The sequence below is a fragment of the Geotrypetes seraphini genome, chromosome 8 (assembly GCF_902459505.1).
Source record: "Geotrypetes seraphini chromosome 8, aGeoSer1.1, whole genome shotgun sequence".
In the NCBI taxonomy this organism is placed as follows: domain Eukaryota; kingdom Metazoa; phylum Chordata; class Amphibia; order Gymnophiona; family Dermophiidae; genus Geotrypetes; species Geotrypetes seraphini.
Window position 1 is genome coordinate 119,579,836 of NC_047091.1, and position 20,178 is coordinate 119,600,013.

At 43.7% G+C, this 20,178-nt stretch overlaps 1 protein-coding gene across 2 annotated transcripts in view; it reads right to left on the bottom strand.

Annotated features, from left to right (window-relative positions):
- Nucleotides 1–400: 400 nt before the first annotated feature.
- CCDC124 (coiled-coil domain containing 124) overlaps nt 401–20,178 on the bottom strand; it is a 32,741-nt gene continuing 12,963 nt past the window's right edge. For both annotated transcript variants that reach the window (XM_033955312.1, XM_033955311.1), the window contains exons 3-5: nt 3,934–4,108; nt 3,465–3,579; nt 401–2,271 (exon numbers count right to left, since the gene is read on the bottom strand). In XM_033955312.1, coding sequence (XP_033811203.1) covers nt 2,067–2,271; nt 3,465–3,579; nt 3,934–4,108 — 495 coding nt within the window. In that variant the 3' untranslated portion in view covers nt 401–2,066. The remainder of the gene's footprint in view (nt 2,272–3,464; nt 3,580–3,933; nt 4,109–20,178) is intronic.

Here is a 20,178-nt window from a genome sequence, read left to right on the forward strand (position 1 = left end):
GTTCATTCTTTGAAAAGTGTGTCTGGTTCCGTATTGGAGCAACGGATATTTATTTCCACTGCTTGTGGGAGATGAATGGAAGATAAGTGCAAGTTTTTACAGTTTTTTTGCAGTTTAACTTGTGTATTTTAAACTGTATCTTTATGAATCTTTTCCATGGAGTTTTTTGACCTGGGATGTGTTTTGTATGGCAGTTTATAACTGAACATATAGTTTCTTGGTTGTTTCCTTGAAACACTGAGGTCTTTTTCTCCATGTTAGTTACTTGCCTTTCAGCCTGTTTCCTTCCACTATTAGCAGCTCTATTCTGAATATTTGTTGGTTATTTTTTTGATTTTTTTAAATTTTATTTTAAGTCACTTTAATGCTTCAGTAGGAAGCAGTATAAGACACAAACAAATCAAGTAGGAAACGCTTTATTATGAACAGGGATAGCCCCAGTAAGCAAGAGAAGCCAGAGAAGTCTAGCACAATTCAATAGACACAGTATCCCCATATTCTACCTGTGTTAGAAAGACTTGAATGGGGAATAAATCCATCCAGTCCAATGCGTGGCAGACCAACCCCCACAAACAGAGGACAAGTTCTGAGTACTTGCCATCTAGTCTAAGAAGTTTATGCATGATCCATGTCTTCTCTCCTAAGCTCTTATCATACCATAAATACATTTAAATGACTTGAGCTGGAGCCTTTTAACACTGTAAATATGTATATTTGAAAACCTAACCTGTCCGTGGAACCTAAAAGTAGGAACTGCCTACTTCGTCACATGACCTTTCAGATGCCTGACTGCCTCCCATGACATTATTAACTACTTAAAATGCTTCTGATCATAAATAACTTGAAATATATTTTAATAATTTTCTCTTTGTGTGATACTTTGGCTCTTTCTATACCTATTCTCTAATACTGAACCTGCCCAAAACTCCTCGGCTTTGAAAAAAACACAGAAGTTTTAACAGAAGTTATCCCCTCACTGTGCATAAATGGTTGGGGTGTTGTTAGCAGCACAGTGACACCCCAATTTCCTTGGGTGTTTAATTAAAACTATTTCTCCTCCATCCTTAAATCCAACAACAAGGATCCTTTTTAACAAATTGTCTCTCAAGTGTCCAACAAGATACATAAAGCAGAATTGGTCAATATGACTGGGAGATGAGGGGGGTTACATTCACCTTTTCAAAGATACCCAGAAAAAAACAAAAAACAAAGGAATTGGAAGACTCTGTGCTACTTTTAATACTTTTCTTCTATTTTATATTCAGTTCCACAATGAAACAGAACATAACTTCCCATACAGCCATGGACATGAAAAAGGAAAGGAAGCCTTGCACCAGCTGCAGAGTACATCATTTCATACATTTTTGGGGCAGGTAGTTTAGAGAGCAGCTCTTCAAGTACGAGAGTATAGGTGTGTGTGTGTGTTTCTGTGCACAACTCACTAGGGCAGATGAACTTTTCTTAACTGGATGTGCCTGGGGTTGCAGGAGGTCGATTTTGCATACCCCTGCCGCTCAGGGCTTTTCTCTCAGCACCTCCAATTTTGCTTGTCTAGCACAAGATGACTTATGACGCCATACTGCAGCCTACACCTCTCCCCTGCATCCAAAAAGTGAGTAATGGTGTTGAGGGAAACGAAAGAGCCCTAGTGAGCATGCAAGATGGTGTGCTCTGCTGGTGTTGGATACCTAAATACTGAAGGCTCAGTATAGGCAGGTAGGGCCGTCAACCCACAAGCACCACCAGTCAGGTTGGTTTTCAGGATCCACATTCATGAAGGATATCCTGAAAACCAGACCAATTTGCATCTCACAAAGACTGCAATTTGACAGCCCTTGTAGTGCACAATGGACATTACAGCACTTGATATCAGGGCACCAATTACAGGTTCAAGGGTCAAGACACATTATAAAACAAAAAGATCTTTACCTTAAATTCATTGACAAAATAAAAGTGAATGGAAAGTTTGGGTTTTTTTTCTCGTTACATTTCTGAATGAGGAGCAGACAGGCTCTCATCTGTTAACACAGAGTTCGTTGCCCATACACCTCCCATCACTGGTGGCTTTACTTCACAGCATTGAATGCCACATGTCTCTGATTCATGGGATTGTCAGGAGATTTCATCCATTCCTTTTTCAGGAGCTGCTTGAGTTGGGACAGTCGCATATTAGGGTTCTCCTGCTTCAGGCGTGGCAGGGTCAGCTCCTCATAGGCAGTGAAGGCAGCTTTCATCCGGCGCTCAGGGTGGCGGTCTAGCTCATCGCCCATGCTTTTACAGGGGAGAGAAAAGAGAAGAGAAGAAGGGGGGGGGGGAATACAAGATCAGAGCACAGCTGATAGGAAAGGTAGGTTCTCACATGCAGGAGATGGGCTTTGTCCATGCAGTTTCCAAGAATAATAAAGCAGATGGAAACAATAAGCACCAGACTTAAGATGACAGCCTATGAGATCCACTGATAGAGCTCAAAAAGTATATCTCCTATATCTTTCAAAAAGAATATTCCACTTATGCACAAGGTGAGTGCGACATGCTTATTTCGACAATCAGATAAAAATAAGACATAAAAGAAAGCAACATACCTCAAAACGGGCCCCCATGTTACTCTGTGTCCTCCTGCTCCTCTAGGCTTCCCAGACTATCAGACAGGGCCGAGGCACTACAAGCTTTCACATCGGGTCTGGTCAATGCAGCAACGGGTCTGGCCAGGGGCCATGCACCACTGCTCCATCCAGAACCCTGCAACCATAGCCCCTAAATTCAGCCACTATTTGGGTTTTTGCCAGGTACTAGTGACCTGGATTGGCCACTGTGATGACAGGCTACTGGGCTAGATGGACCATTGGTCTGACCCAGGAAGGCTATTCTTATGTTCTATGTGCTGCCATTGTCTAATGACTGAGGCACCCACACCCCAGAAGCTGCGATCACTTCCTCACCTATCCAGAAAGGAACAGCACTGCCTCTGAGCCAGAACAAATAGAAGGGGAAAAGTCACTAAACAGGTTAGTGCGCGAAGCCCCGAGTCCCATTCCCCATTTGGTCCTCCCCATTGGGTGAGCGATGCTGCAGAAAATGAAGGGGAAAGTAAGTGCTGCTCTTACTGTGATAGCGCATGGCTTTATTTATATGCAGCTTTTCACTGTACAAAACCCTCTGACCCAAACCAGGAGGAACATATTGTTCTCAAGCCTAGTATTTACTGGAGCATATAAAACCCAAGCCAGGAAGACAATGGGTGGCAGCAGCTGCACCTTCTGTTTATTTCATTCTCATGCTTTGGCGGTTAAGCTTTACAAATTCTGTACCAGAGACTCACAATTCTGCCACCAGCCAGTGTTTCCCTGCTGCTTGTACGACCTCTGTCTGGGTATAGCTTTGCAACTGACACAGTTTATTGTCCACCTGTGAAAAAAAAGAGCCAGTGGAATCTTTTTATCAGACAGAAGTGCCAGGGTCGATACCTGAGGACAGCTATAGCATCTTCAATGGTCCGAGCTTCCACCATCCCTTCTTCCAAGACCTTACGGTTCACATTCTCTTCCAGAGGTGTCTCCAGGTGGCTCTTTGGCTTTGGTACTAGAGAAAGGAAAAGAATATTTAAGACTCTTTGATAAAAATGGAAATTCTACAAGCCAGCCAGTCAGCCTCCCACTAAACTTGCTGAAAACAGTGAAGCTTGCAGTGCAATGACATCTATCTGAATCAGAGCAGTAATTGGTAGAGGGTGGGAGAGTGACAAGTCTCCACACGACATGGGAGAGGGTTGAGTCAGTCGTGGTTTTATCCCCATGCATCTATGGGCTAAATGTTCCAATTTCTCAGAAGCAGGCAAAAACCACAAAGCCAGAGATGTAGCAGGAGAAACCCAGAGCAGGCTCAGCCTGCCCTTTATGACCTGGAGCTTATTTGCAAAAAGGTGATACAACAAACCTGCTTCTTCACTTTCTTCTTTCTGTAGCGTTTCCTCAATCTGAGCCCGAGTAACCTTGCCTGGAGCTCCTGCTTTATTTATTTTTCCCTTTATTTTCAAGTCCTCCTCTTCCAAGAGCCGCTGGGCCTCCTTCTTCCTCTCCAGATGGTCCAGGCGCTTCTTCTCTTTCTCACCCTGCAAAGTGGAAAAAAGCGATAAGAAGGATCAGGGGCCAACACCTCACATTCTCCACCTTTCGGCCTTTTCTATAAAACAAGCACATTCAACTTTTGCATGCCCCAATGTCACTTTGCTGTTTCCCAGGTCTTTTCGGTCCAGCAGTTACCAAGGTGCATCAAGGGCAAGGTCTACAAATGAGTCAGCTGAAATCCATGCTCATTTTCTTCTTTTAATACATAGATAGCATTCATGTGACATTTTACCAGCAAGTTCCCTGTCTTAACGGAATGAGACTTTTTTGCAGAGGCTTTCAAACAATGAGTTGGGATCCAAACCCTCTCTCATAGTGCTGGTGCCACGACAGGGGATCAGAGTAGTGCTCAGTACCCCAGTCTGAAGGAAGAGCATATGGATCCCTTCAAGCTCTATCTAGAACAGAGTGGACCTTCTTAAGAAGAGGCTCAAAGCACAAAATGTTAACTTCTTCTCAGAGTACTTAAATCTTGTCCCAGCCAGATAAAGCTTGTGAGGAATATCACCCACAGGCATTAACAGCCATTCAGACTCAAACAATTGTGAATGACTGCAGCAGATGATACGACTGAAAATGGTATGTGTTCAAGTAACCATCTGCCACCCAGTGCTCACATACAGGGACTAAAATATGCAAGAGCTGCAGTCAAGCACTGGGAGGACTGGAAGGATTCTGCTGCATCACTGGCAGTGCTAAATGGACCTCCACTTTAAACCAGAGAAATGAATGGGAGCAGAAAAAAAAAGGAGGCTCCTCTGCCACTCTTACTGTAAATTACACACGTCTCTCTTGACTACTTAAATGCTCTCATCCCTCCACCAGCTGCCACCTCCTCAATGTTATTTCCCTCACTCCCTGCCTGCAATCTCTTCCAAACAATAAAAAAGTAGAGATTCAAAAACCAGTCCATACCTGGCTTTCATTACTCACCACCCTGCTACAAGCTGAGGACAGACAGAAAGATAGACAAACCAACCTTCTCCAACAGGCACCATTGCTTGAGTGAAACATGCAAAAAATGTTTTTGCCCAGGAATTTCTTCTCAGCTACAGAACAAATCTCTAAAAAGTCTAAACTGATCCTGTTCATGTTAACAGAAGGTTTTAGTAAGGACCTAGAGCTGCAGCTCCCCTAGCTGAGGTGTTAAGAGGCCACTATTGTTTTCACCTATTCCTGCCTCTCTTCCTCGCCCCAAGTTCTGGAGCATCCTCCAATCCCTTCTCAAAACCTTAAGATCTGACCCTTCTAAATCTAAATCTAGTTAAACAACTCTTCTCTCAGGCTTTTCTGGAGTTTTGATTGCTGCTCTTTCTGGTCAGTTGGGATCGAGGAATTAGATGTAAGTCAGTGGCTTAGTAAGGCTGAGGGGTGCAGACCATCCCAGGCAGGGACTTGGCGAGGGTGCTGGAGCCTCTCCTCTTCACCACCCTGCTCAACTCCACCCCCCCCCCTCATACCTCTTTACAACTTTGCCGGCAGTGAGCAAGCTGTCCTACTCACTGCTCGAGCCATCTTTGGCCTTCTTTTCACATCACTTCCACATCAGTGCCAAGAAGCGACAACAGAAAGAAGCCTCAACTGGCAGGAGCAGTGGCTACTCCAGCCTGCTCGCTGCTGGCAAAGATGGAAAAGAGGTACAAGGAGAGGGTGCAACAAAGTAATTTCAGGACATCGGGGAATAACAGAAGGGGGGGCGTGCATGGGGCAGCGATACCAGGCACCAACTTCCCTCGGTACGCCACTGATATATGCTTACTCTCCTGGCTTCACTATGCTTTTAATTTTATTTCATTCGGTTCTTGTAAACTACTCTCTTGTTCTGCCTTTCGATTAAAGAAAAAATCAGAATTAATAAACACCACTAAATAAACTAAACTTCTGGACAGAACCTAGGGGACCTCACAGCCAATCAGGTTTTCAGGATATCCACAATGAATATGCAAGAGAGAAATCTGCATGGAGGCAGTGCATGCTCATATTCATTGAAGTTTCCTGAAAATCAGCTTAGGGAAGCAATGCTTTGAGTAAATGCTCTTTCCATTCACAGCTGATCCACATATTTACTGTATTTTTCACTCTATAAGATGCACTGGACCATAAGACACACCCACCTGTAGAGGAGGAAAACCCAGGGAAAACAAAATTTCCCACCGCCCTGCCCTGTACCCCCTCTGGTGGTCTAATGGTAGACTGGGACAAGGTCTTATAGAGCGAAAAATCCGTAGGCAGCATAGGCACCCCCCCCCTGTAGACAGCACTGGCACACACACCCCATAGGCAGCACAGGCAAAACAACCCCTCCCCCATAGGCAGCAACGGCACCCCACCCCCCATAGGCAGCCCCCCCGGTATCTTTTTTATAAGTCCCCTTTCCACACTCCTGCCTGTCTCCCTTGCCGGACGGCTCTTCTTCGGTTTGGGTAGAGCAGTACAGAAGGCAGACGCGTGCTGTTCGCATTCCTGCCTGCTCCAGCGCCGGTCCCCGATTAGCTGCAGTCAGTTCTCACCCAAGAATTGACTGCAGCCAATCGGGGAGCAGCGCTGAACAGGCAGGAATGCCTGGTATTCGCTCCATAAGATGCACCCTTATTTCCACCCCCTTTTTTGGTGGTGGAAAAAGTGCGTCTTATGGAGCGACAAATACGGTATGTTGTTTCTGAGGTTTCTTTACTTGTCACCTCAAATGCTGATTTCAAAATTGATAATATTACTGATATTACAAGCTTCCATGCCATGAATTGGTTCGTCCGATTATGTTTTGGAGGGCACAGAAGTTTTCTTCTGATCCAGCTCTATCAGAGCCTCTGAGGCGGGTCTCTCTCAATTGAAAAGAAGATTTGGCATATAGGATTAATGTGAAAGGGTTTATTGCTTACCTGTTCATTTTCTTTCCTTTATTCTAGGGGTTCTCAACCCAGTCCTCGGGACACACCTAGCCTGTCAGGTGTTCAGGATACCCACACTGAAAATGCATGAAATGTGCATGCACTATCTCTACTGTATGCAAATTTAATCTCATGCATATTCTTTGTGGGTATTCTGAAAACCAGACTGGCCAGGTGTGTCCTAAGGACTGAGTTGAGAACTATTCCTCCAGAGTACCTCCAGTCACCTTGAGAACATAAAATCTAATCTGGTCTTGGCACCAACTATATTTAAACTTTATTTTCATATACACAAAAAGCAACATCAAGGAGAAATCTATTCTGGAATTAGACACTGCATGCCCTCTCTATACAAAAAGGAGGCAAAAGTCCATATCTGCCTGTTTTACTTTGTTAAGATGGTTTTCATCAGTATCGGTTAATTAAAACAAATCCTCATTTCTTTTCATTTGGTGACTGTGCAAGTGCTGCAGCCTGCATTATCTCAGCCCTCTGATCATGATCTCTGTTGTTCCATGCCATCCGAGAGTAACTAGGACCTAACTAAAGGCTGATGCAGAAAGTAGAAAAGTACTGCAGGCAGAACTGCATGGTTAGCAAGATGTCTGCACACAGATTTATGGCCACACGATGCAGAGAAGTGTTTTGCACAGAGATAACAGTAAGAGAATTCACACATAGCACATTGGCACACAGCATATTGAAATGAATGGTAATGTGGCTATTAGGGTCATGGATTTGATGCACTGCTTTTCAGTGGTACAAGCAATTGACATAAATTGCATACAGGTACTCCTCTCTTTCCCTAGTGGGCTCACAATCTAAGTTTTGTATCTGTGGCAATGGAGGCTTAGGTCACTTTCCCAGAGTCACAAGGAGTTACAGTTCCCCCCTGGTTCTTAGGTCACTACACTAAGCATTAGGCTATTTTGCTCACTCCATTAATTAATCAGCCCCGATGCAGAGAACTGTGCAGAAGACTTGAAGATGAGAAACTGGACACAAAGGGCTCCTTTTACTAAGGTGCGCTAGAGGGTTTAGCACGCGCGCTAGACGCTAACACCACCATTGAGCTGGCGTTAGTTTTTACACTTAGCGCGGGGAGCAACGCACGCTAATCTGCAGCACGCGCTAAAAACGCTAGCGCACCTTAGTAAAACGAGCCCAAAGTCTTCTGCAATAGGGTTTCAGAGAATTTAATACCAGTTTTTCTGTTTGCTGTGAGGAGTTTTAAGACAGAACAGGAGGTGATGGTTTTGTCCAAGCAGAAAAAAAAAATTGTATCTGTGCATGAATTAGAAACGTTAAGTGAATAAATTTTAGCACTGCAATTTTTTTTTTTTTTTAAGATGGCGTCAGGCTAGGTTGTGTGTTGTAGTGCCTCCTGCCATCCTTTTGTCATTTTTGTTTTAATTTTCTCTTATTTTTACTATTTTGTGTTATTTTATTCTTCTAATTTTAATTTTATTTAGATCGATCATTAATTTTGTCTTTAATTAAACCACCCAGGAATGACCATTAACGGCAGAATTCTTCAATCTTACGAGCCTGCTTCGATGCTTTCTAGCTCTGCCTATGATGGGCCTGTGCAGTGCGGTGTGCCAGGGAGTGCCTTTTGATTTCTGCCACTTTTCCCCTGCTGCTATCTTTGACCGGTGCCTGATTAATGTGCCACAGCCCATTGGCAACGTCAGGGTGTTGTACAGCCAGATGCTGTTGGCTGGGTGCATCCTTAGTCACCTCCTTCAGCTCCCCAACGGCACAGTTTGGTCGGCGAGGCCTAATAACTGCCTTTTGTGGTCCTGGGTCTGAGGATCGCATATCTTAGGCTGTCAGTGCCTGGTGGGGTGCTGCAGAGCAGTGCAGTGAGGAGCGGCTCCTTCATGGCAGCTCAACTGGGTGGCGCATCTTGGAGAACGCTGAGCTGGGATGATGCTGGCTAATGTATTGATGCCGGCATCTGGGAGGATCTCCTGTGGCCCGCCTTCCGTCCTCTCTCCTTGGGGGACTTGCACTCCGGTTTCAGCTTTGGGAGGTGCCTGCCTTCGGATGCCATGTGTCCTAGAGATTGGCTTCATCGATGAACCTTCCTGCTTCCTTTGGCCGTTGGGCCCTTCCTGCCTCTCTGCTACCTTCGGCTGCTCCTGGATTTGGGCAATGGCGCCTTCCCTTGCAGAGATCTGCCATCCGTTTGCAGAGGTTGTCCTGCTGTGATGGCCGAGCTGCCTTAATGACCGATTTCAATTTACTCCCCGTTTATTTTTCTGTTCTTCTTCTTACATTTGTTTTTGTCATTATTTATTTTATTTTTCATAGTTACAGTTGTATTTAAGGCCTTCACTAAAATGTAACTGATTGACCGGTTATTGAGAAGATTTTATTTATATTTCTTTTCTTTTTCATTTTCATTTTCCTAGGTTGTGATTCTCTTCCTGCTCTCATTTTCTTCTTTCTTTTAATTCGATCATAATATTGTCTACTCTTTTTTTTCGTACATAGTTCTCATCATTTCTTTCCAGGCACCTTAGCATAGATTGTAATTCCTATTTGGGACAGACTGAAAGATTCTGTGTGCTATACCACCACATGGTTTAACCAATTTCAATGTTAATTATTTCTCCTGGTTAGATTCTTTTGTGCACCGCCTTGAACCAAAAGGCATATGTACGGTATATAAATAAAGAATTATGTTATGTACAGGTACAATAACATTCCAGCCCATATGTAGATATGCACAGATACTTGTGTTTTTCCTCAGACATACGCACAATGCTAGCAGCCCTCAGCGCATTATGCGTCCAGGCGACTTACCCCAATTAGCACAGAGCTATATCCTCAGCACCTTGAGGTTGTGGGTTCAAAACTAGTGCTGCCCCTTGTGACTCTGGACAAGTCACTTAAGCCTCCACTGCCCCAGGTACATATAGATTGCGAGTCCTCCAGGACAGATAGGGAAAATGCTTGAAGTATCTGTATGCCAACTGCTTTGAATGTAGTTATCAGGCTACAAAAAGATGGTATACAAGTCCCAATCCCTTTCCAAGTTTTGCTTTGAATTTACTAAAGATTTGCTTTGAATTTAAAGATTAGCTTCCTGCATCGGCAAGTGAAACATTCTCATTAACTGGCATTAAAACTGTGCACTCAGCTATTCGCACACAGCTTTAATGCGTGGCTTTCTGCATTGGCCCCTCTGTCAGGGGCCACGAGAACCGACTTTCCAAAATAATTAGGGGTGCTAAACCCAATGGAACTTACCTCTCTGTACTCAAGCACCCACAGATCTTGCTCCTATGTCAGCAGATGATAACAGAGCACCAAGGGGCAGCCCAAAGGAACCCACTGGTAGTATGGTACAAACTGTCACCCATTTAACCCCTTCCCTCTGTGGATTGTAAGGGTAAAGGCAGCAAAAAGGCATAAAACCAACAGATCATTAGCCACACCACAAGCTTTGAAGCCTGAGAAGGTGCAATTCAGATGAATGCAAAATGAATAGAAGGATGTTTTATGATGGTAACAGAGGTATATGATGAGGAACAGACATGGGGACTGAGTAGGGGAGCCACTACAGAAGAAAAACTGTATATAGTGGCTTCCTAAGCAGGTTTTACTAAAGCTTTTCCATTTGACATCTCTATCGTCAAGTGATTTATTTCTGCCCCGATATCACAGAATATCCCCCCAGCCCCCAGCTACCCTTTCTGAAGAACCAAGCAGCACTGATAGATTAGCAATCAATATAAGAAAACTGAGAAATTAAATCAGAACAAAGAGCACCTTGAGCTCTGGTTCCTGAGACATCAGAGTGCACTATACTACAATAAAGGAAAGCCCAGGACCCCTTAATCATGTTACCTTATTTAAAAGCACAGCGAGAGCAGGCTGGCAATATTCTGCTCTATTAGCTGACTAGGACTCATCCTCTGGGCATGAAACTGCTCAGATTTATTAACATCCAATACCAAAAGACGCTCTCTGCCCTGTGTAGATCAAAGGAGGTCACAGAATGCCTATTTCAAGTGCTGCACAACCTTCCTCCACTCCCCTTCAAAGTCAGTAAAGGTTTCTCAGAGAAGAAAATGCAAATGTTCCGCTTCACTGCACCAAGCGCTGATCATTATTTACAAAAGAGCAGTTTTCCATTTTTAGAGAAGAAAGGTAGAATGAACTGATCACGAGGCTATCACTGCTGTCATAAAGGTTATGGACTTGAAGATAACCGAGATTGGATACACAGCTCAGAAAGCAGCCTCTAAAGTATGTATTAAGTGAGCTGTCATCAATCTAGTCTTTTAGCAGAAAATCCTTCCCCCTACAGGAATGCCACAAGTGTATACCAACTAGTGCTGTCTGATTCACCAATTCACTTCGATGAATTGATTTGATTCGATTCATTGTCTGAAAAAAATCGGACTCACCGATTCGGCGACCAATACCCCACCCCCAGTGAGATCTAACATACTTCCGAGGCCTCCTAAAGCAGGAGCGGCGACGATGGTGGACAGTCAGCAGTGGCATTGCTCTGAATGGGCTGCTCTGCAGCCTGCCCCACCAGGGCCTTCCCTCTGCCGCATCACTGATTACACAGCAGAGGGAAGTCCTGGCAGGGTAGGCCAAGAGTAGCCCGTTCAGAGCGATGCTGCTGCTGACTGTCTGCCGCCACCACCACTGCTGCTTTAGAAGGCCACGGTGGGAGAGTCGGTGGGTTGCTGCTGCACAGGGGATGGGATGGAGGGATGGAAAACTACTGCAAAGGGGGATGGGAAGGGAGAAAAGATACTGCACATGGGAGAGGAAGGAAGAAAAGAGGTAGAAAGGGGTGAGGGGGAAATCCTGCATATGGTGGAGGGGAGGGAGACATGCATGGAGAAGAGAGGAGGGAAATGTTGGACATAGGGTGGAAGGCATGGAGAGATGGTGCATGGGGAGAGAGAAAGAAATGTTGCACATCATAATGGAGAGGAGGAAGGGGAAAATGCTGCATGGAAGGGAATAAAGATGTTTGACCCAGGGCACAAAGAGAGGGGGAGGAGAGAAAGAAAGAGAAAAAAAAAAAAGAGAGAGACAGATAGTTGGTAGACAGTGGGAAAGAAACAAATGTTGGATATGGCAGTGGAAGGTAGAAAACTAATTTTATTTTCTATTTTGTGAATACACTATGTTAGATTTGAAATGTGTATCCTGCCAGAGCTGGTGTTAGCGAGCTTGAGCTAGAACCTAACAGAGAAAGGAAAAAAGACTTTATTTTCTTTATACCACAGCATTGGTGTGGGTTTAGAGAGGGAAAAGGGGTGGGGTGAAAAGGCTACAAAATAAACCCATCGGGGTGTTTGGAAAATGCACCCGATTGGGCAAGAAAAGTGAATCGAATTGGGAAAAAAAAAAAATTGTCCCTGAATCCCTAATACCAACACCCAAACTCAATAGAAGGAGTGTGCTACACAGAGACCAGCATACCAGCAGCCTTGTGCTCTTCTAGATGACAAAAAATGCACAGAAGCAAATGATATTGTCCAACAGTAGCTATGTTGAAAAAAGGTTTGGACAAGTTTGTGGAGGAAAAGTCCATAGTCTGCTATTGAGAGACACATGGAAGAAGCCACTGCTTGCCCTGGGATCAGTAGCATGGAATGTTGCTACTCTAAGGGATTCTGCCAGGTACTTTGTGACCTAGATTGGCCACTGTTGGCAACCGGATACCGGGCTAGATGGGCCATTGGTCTGACCCAGTGTGTAAATAGGAAAAGACTAATTACTTTTTTCCTATTCCTTTTTTTCATCCCTCTTGTGCCATTTTTCACATTTACATGCAAATGATTTCTGCAACCAAAGGATAGGTTTTCATGCCACGAATGGTTTCTGTTTATGTATTACAATCGCTACTTTTGCACAGCATGTTATCTGGCAATGGTATTGCCCAAGGAAGGTTGTTAAATGTTTAGTATGTTTATGTTTATTAATTTTTTTTTTAATATATATATATATATATATATATCTTTATTCATTTTTAAGCCATACATAAGTGCAACATACTATACAATCACATTATTATAAAAGCACTTAAAATCAATCAAATCTTAATCTATGACAAATAGATATATCACCCCCATACTAATATTCAAAAATTACACTCAAATTAAAAAATTTTAAAAATGTTTTCCAACCTGCCCCTTCCCCCTCCCCCCCACCCTGGACGTGCATGACCAAAGGGCAAAATCAACAATCACTCTTTACAAAATTTTGTCACTGGCTCCCAAATCCTCAGAAACTTTTTGTAAAGTCCCTGTTGTATAGCCATAGTACGTTCCAGTTTAAAAACGTGACACAAAGACTCCCACCAAAAGGTATAATTCAGTCTATCCCAGTTTTTCTAATTCCTTAAAATAAGCTGTATGGCAACCCCTGTCATAATAAAGAGAAGCTGATTATTGTGAGATGATATTTGGCTTTTAGCTCTCATCATAGTGCCAAATAGCACAGTGTCGTATGTTAGTGCCACTGGATTTTCCATTACTTTGTTTATCTGATCCCCAAATGGATCTCCAAAATTGAAGTATCAAGGGATAATAAAATAATAAATGATCTAATGTCCCAGGTTCAAGATGACAGTGCCAACACCCATTAGACTTGGAACTATCTAATTTCTTAACCGAACTGGGGTCCAAACTGCTCTATGTAACAAAAAAAAAACCCAAGTTTGTCTCAGATGCAGCTACCGTACATCTCATCCTCCAAGTCCAGATTCGTGGCCATTGAGATGCAGTAATCTGATGCTTTATCTCAATGCTCCAAATGTTATGAAGGCCAGTTTTTGGTTTCTTATTCAAAAATCCAAATATTAATTTATACCACTGAGCGCCCTGGTGACTCAGGAAATCTGCCTGGAAACACAGGAATGGCAAACTATACTGATTTTTAAGATTTTTCCAGTCAGGGAACCCATCCTGAATGGCCTGCTTCAACTGCAACCACCTATAACTTTGAGATTTATCAATGTCAAATTTTTGTTGCAGTCGTGGTTGCAGTTATCACAAATGCAACCAGGGCATCACATGCCAATGGACATTTTAACAAGGGGTCTGCAAAGGACGTGCTGAGCACACTCCAAAGCGATTGCCACGTTAATTTTGCCATTACCTCCCATTAATTTATTAAGATGAGGTAACTGCAAAATCTAAGGCATTTAATAAGAAAGCCCTGTAAAGACTCATGAAAACATCAAATTGACAGAATTAAATGACTACAAATCAATAAAAAGCAATATATGGATAACACATAAAAAGGCATGCTGGTGAGAATGGACAGCAATGCTGTGTAAAACCAGCCATGAATGTGTTATAGAAACAATGGTCTGACTGGAATCAGCATCAAGATAGAGGAACACGACCGTGTCGAGAGAAAAAGACTGCTTGTAATTGAGAGAAAGTGACTGCAATTTGTTATTATTTGGACTGTTTTATGCTTTATTAAAGGTGCTTTGGGTTTCATGCCAAGAGCTTTGTCTTATAGAAAAACAAATCTGGCGGGATAAAACCCCAACCCACACATGAACTACTCCAAGGGATATATATAAAAAGAAACTACTGCCAAGACATTCACCAATTATTTAATAATGCATTTAAAATGTGTTAAATCCAGGTGTAGCAGTAAGCACCATTTTTCCATTCAGTACATTTAACAGTGACCCTGCTTATTTATTTATCTTAAGTACATCATATAGTGGTAATGTTTCCTGCATATCTTTCCACTTCTCCTGGACATTTCTAGACTGGCGTATTAGCTGTATTTTTTAGTTTTCAAGCTTAGATAGCTGGCTGCTTTATGTAGATTATTTATGATGCAATAATGCACCTATCCAGGTTAATAATAATATTTTAGTTCATTTGTCATTTACTCAGAGAGGTTATTTATACAGTTAAGCTTTTTATGACTTTTTAATGAGTGTGCATAAATGTATTATTTTTCATTTCCCATTAATGGCCATGCGTTAATTTCCCCATTACCACATGAGTCCTTACCAACACTTATTTCCTAGGCAGTAAGGGGGAAAATTCTATAATAGGCTCCTAAATAAACAGGTGCTTAACTTAGGCCCCCTTTTATCAAGCTGCGATACAGCATTTTATTGCGGGTTGGTGACATAAATGCTCTGACGCTCATAGGAATTGATTGAGCATCGGAGCAACTACCTCACAGGCCTGCTTGATAAAGGGGCCCCTAATTAGTAAATTGGCTTCAATTTGAGCTTTAACAAGCTCATAATTGAATAAAAATTAATTGAGTGATAGGATCCTATCTTCTTAGGTGCGATTCTACAATCACCTTCTACAAAGGTGACAGGCACGTATTGCATGATGCCTAACTCCAAAATAGGCATGTTTAGGGGCAGAGAAGGACTTAAGACACTGCTAGGTGTGATCCTCTAAAGGACTAAGGGGAAGATTCTCTAATGCTCTTGGTAAAATCTGATGGCCGCTGTTGCAGTTGTTATTGTAACGATTTCAAAAAGACGAGTCATTCTCAAAAAAAAAAAACACAAAACAAAAACCAAACACGCATGCAAATGAGGTTCACGAAGGGTCACTAAATTCACATGTAATGAGTTGATGGTGATAGTGATCGGCACATGTGCAGAATACACCACAAAGAGGCTTAAATATACAGCCCATGCTTGCCGGGTTTCCCTGCCGTAAAGCAACAGGGGGAGATGCAAGAAGTGTGCATAAAAGACACACCTCTAATACACATGCTCAAGAAGCGTGCTTTTGATTTCCACCCACCCCCACAAACTATTATGTGAATGTTGTCATTTTATCGTGAGCCACAGTCAGAAACACATGCCTGAGATGTGATTTTCACTCAGTTAGCACACTGCGATATAGCTGTATTAACCGATTAGCACAGAACACACCTACTCTCTACTCTCCCCCCCCCCCCCCCCGACACATCCCGAGTGCTAAAAAAACAAAATTCTCTATTTTAGCATGTGCCAATTCCAAAACTACCATGGGATACCCAAGTGTACCTCACAGTAGTACTTTTTAACCTGCGGTAAGCATACGTTAGTGCTTACTGTGATTTAGTAAACAGCCTCTTTATGTTTATCCATATATTCATTTTTCTATTGATTTGTAATCCATTACATCATAAGTTACAAGTGTTACAAAATACACAACCCCTCCTTATCATATATTTCACTAATGTATCACATTTGGTGGCAGTTTGTTTTCTCGTTTACTTTATCTCTTTTTTTTTTTTTTCCATTTTCTCCTCCTAGATAAGACCGCATTGTGAATATTCTTATTGGACCCCTGAAGAAAGCATTTTTATATGCCAAAACACGGACCATGTAGGGTTTAACCTACCTTTTGCCTCTCTACCACTTTGACAACATGCCAGCAATAGGTTTACTGCATCTTAAAACTGATCAGATTATAATGTGTTTCCCCGAAAATAAGACAGTGTCTTATATTCATTTGGGGCCCAAAAAAGGCACTAGGTTTTATTTTCGGGGTATGCACATGATCATCTCTCCCTCCCTCTCCTTCACCCCAATTCTTCCTCTTTCCTTTCTCTCTCCCACATGTGCAGCATCTTTCCTCCCATCCCCCTGTGCAGCAGAAGTTTGCCCAGCTTCTATCCTTCCCTCCTTCCCATCCCTTATGCAGCAGAACCCTTGCCCAGCTTCTATCCATCCTTCCCTCCCTCCCATCCCTTGTGCAGAACCCTTGAGCAGCTTCTATTCATCCTTCCCTCCCTCCCATCCCTTGTGCAGAACCCTTGAGCATCCCCCATCTCCGTGCAGCCAAACCCCTGCTGACCCTCCATCCTTCCCTCCCTGCCAACCGCGAGCCCTACCTTCATCCAAAGCAACATTGGGCCAGCAGCACTCTAAACAGGCTGCTTGGCCTTGTCCGTCGTAGATTTCACTCTGCCTCGTTACTGATGACGTCATCAGTAACACGGCAGAGTGAAATCCTCGACGGACAAGGCCAAGCAGCCTGTTTATAGTGCTGTAGGCCCAACGCTACTTCGGTAGGGCTCGTTCGCGGTCGGTGGGGAGGGAAGAATGGAGGGTCAGCAGGGGTTTGGCTGCGAGGTGGGGGGGGGAAGGGTTGAAGAGTTCCCGGCGAATCCCGGGACTAGGGCTTATTTTCGGGGTAGGGCTTATTTTCGGGGAAACACGGTAGATGTTTCCGCATCACAGATCAGCCAGATTAGCACTAGCCAGAGACTATTTGTGATTATTATTTGTGATCAATGCTGATCCTGGCAGGGGAAATCCTCCTCAGCTGAGCTGCCAGGAATCCCCTAAACTGGCTCAGCTGATGGGGATTCCTTCTGCCGCGATCAGACAAGGTAGTTGGTAGGTATGTCTACAAAACTTGCTTTCGTACGTTTTTCGCGTGGACATTTTAATTTTGAAAATGGGCAAAAAAGGTAGGCATCTTAAGGACCAAAACTTATACCTAGCTCATTTTCAAAAATAAAAGAAAGACATTTGGCAGCTTTGAAAATAGACATTTTTCCTGCTGGGTTTGTGAATGCCTTGCACAAAACATCCAACCTCAGACTTAGGCACATTTTTTATTTTGCCCCTCCATGCTTTTATAACCATACACAAAACTGTCAAAAAAGGTTTCTCACTGGTAATCTAAAGCACATCTGATCTGGAATCGTACAACAACCACATAGAAGGTACTGCCAGCTATGAATGCCTCCATGAGATCTTAGCACCATCTAGTGGAAAAAAACTCTTCTCCTTACATTAGAACAGCTGAAGGGAGTATAGAATTCAAGGACTAGGTAACTTACATAACATGGTTTTTTATTCACTCTTCAGAAATCATATTCTCTTGAGCAAGTTAAATGCTGCTTCTCCCCACAAGATGGATATGGGCTGCGGGTTGAGGAGTGGTTTTCTGCTTTTAAACTTTTTTTGTTCTAGGCGGTATATAAACTTAATAAACCAAATCAAAATCAAATCTGTTATTAATTGTATTGTTTGGGGAAACTTACCATATCTTTCTAATTTTTACTGTGTAAATTGCTTCAGGTCTGATTGGATAGAAATCAAAGCCAATTATTGGGTTATTGTAGGGAAGGAAACAAGTATGATAATATACTAAAGCAGGGGTGCCCACACTTTTTGGGCTTGCGAGCTACTTTTAAAATGACCAAGTCAAAATGATCTACCAACAATAAAATAAAAAAAAAAAACACAAAGCACACTGTACGCATAGAAAATGTTAATCATCATTCCTATTCCAGGGTTTTTCAAAGAGGTCAAAGCAGATGACTCTATGCACTGTCACCTCACTAATAACCATACAAAAACAGACAAATACCCCCCTCCCTTTTTACTAAACCACGATAGCAGTTTTTAGCGCAGGGAGATGTGCTGAATGCCCAGCGCTGCTCTCGACGCTCATAGGCACCCTGCGCTAAAAGCCTCTATTGTGGTTTAGTAAAAGGGGACCACAGTGTAAAATATAGACAGCAGATATAAATTCAGATACATTTTGATCACTAAATTTAAAATAAAATCATTTTTCCTACCTTGGCTGGTGATTTCATGAGTCTCTGGTTGCACTTTCTTCTTCTGACTGTGCATCCAATCTTTCTTCCCTTCTTTTAGCCTGTATGCTTCCTGACCTCATTTCCCCCCCCCCCAATGTTTTCTTTCTCTCTCCCTGCCCTCTCTTTCTTTCTCTCTTCATGCCCCCTTTCTTTTTTTCTGTTTCTCTTCTTTCCTTCTGTCTCCCTACCTGCCCTCTTTCTCCCTCCCTGCCCTCCCCCAAGCCACTGCCACTACCGCTGCCATCGGATAACAGGCCCCAAAAGCCGCCCGCCGCCGGCCAAGCTCTCCCTGCTTCGGGCCTACCAGCATTCCTCTCCCCGACGTCAATTCTGCCGTCGGAGAGGAAATTCCGTTGACCAGAACTTCCTCTCCGACGGCAGAATTGACGTCGGGGAGAAGAAGGCTGATCGGCCAAAGATCGACCTATTGGGAAAAATGTTGCTGGGTCCTACCTTTGAGGAAACAGAAAGTAGGCAGGACCTGGCAGCAAGAAGAGCAAATCGCAAACTTCACTGACCTGTCTCCCGCTTTAGCCCGCGAACGGTGCTCTAACATGTGCGTGCCGGCTTCCCTTCTCCCCCCCTCCCAACATAACTTCCGGTTTCAGAGGGAAGAGAAGGGAAGCTGGTACAAGCACACGTTAGCCCCCAGAGCATAAGTTCTCCAAGCCGGTTTTTTTTTTAATGTTGAGCAGCGGCGGCAACAGCAGAATTCAGGAGCGGGCCAGTCAGGAGGGGAAAAAAAAGAAGGGAAGAAGGGAACCCGCTCTGAGATCGACTGGGGTCGCCTGAGCGAGTGACCTGTCGATCACGATCGACGTATTGGGCACCCCTGTACTAAAGGAATATCACATGTCCATCACTCTTGGCAGAACTTTGTGCAATACAGAATTTGTGCAGAATTCTTCAGACATGCAGAGATACCTGTGTTCTGCATAGAATTACTTCCTCTCTGAGCCAGAATCACTGCTGGCGACATCTTCAGGAGCCTGAGAAGGCTCTGCAGGCTTCCCTTTATTGTATTTCCACCCTTGTTGATGTTATTTCCAGTTTCTTCAGACGGACTGTGGTAGAGGGAAGCCTGCAGAGCCAGCAGCAGGTTACCTCAGGAATTGGCATATTTGTGGTACTGCTGGATTGGGGACAATGTGGACAATGGGGTGAGGGAGGTGCTGGCTGGGAATGAGGGGAAAGCAAGGGCAAGGGAGGTGCTGGCTGGAGGTGAGGGGAAAGCAGGGGCAAGGGAGGAGCTGGCTGGGGGTGAGGGGAAAGCAAGGGAAAGGGAGGTGCTGGCTGGGGGTGGGGGGGAACGCATGGATGAGAGGTGCTGGCTGGGAGTGGGGGGGATGAGTAAGAGATGCAGACTTGAGGGAGTAGGGTAGAGAGGCTGGCTCAGGGGTGGAAGATCCTACACTCTGAGATGCACACAAATAAAGAAGATATCCTAGATGGGAATGAGTGTAAAGACAGGGACACTGAAGTATTGCTAGGCATGAAGAGGGACAGACAACAAGAATGCTTGATGGGGAAAGAGCATTGAGACAGGGGCATAGAAGGGCTGCTAGACACAGGGATATTGATTG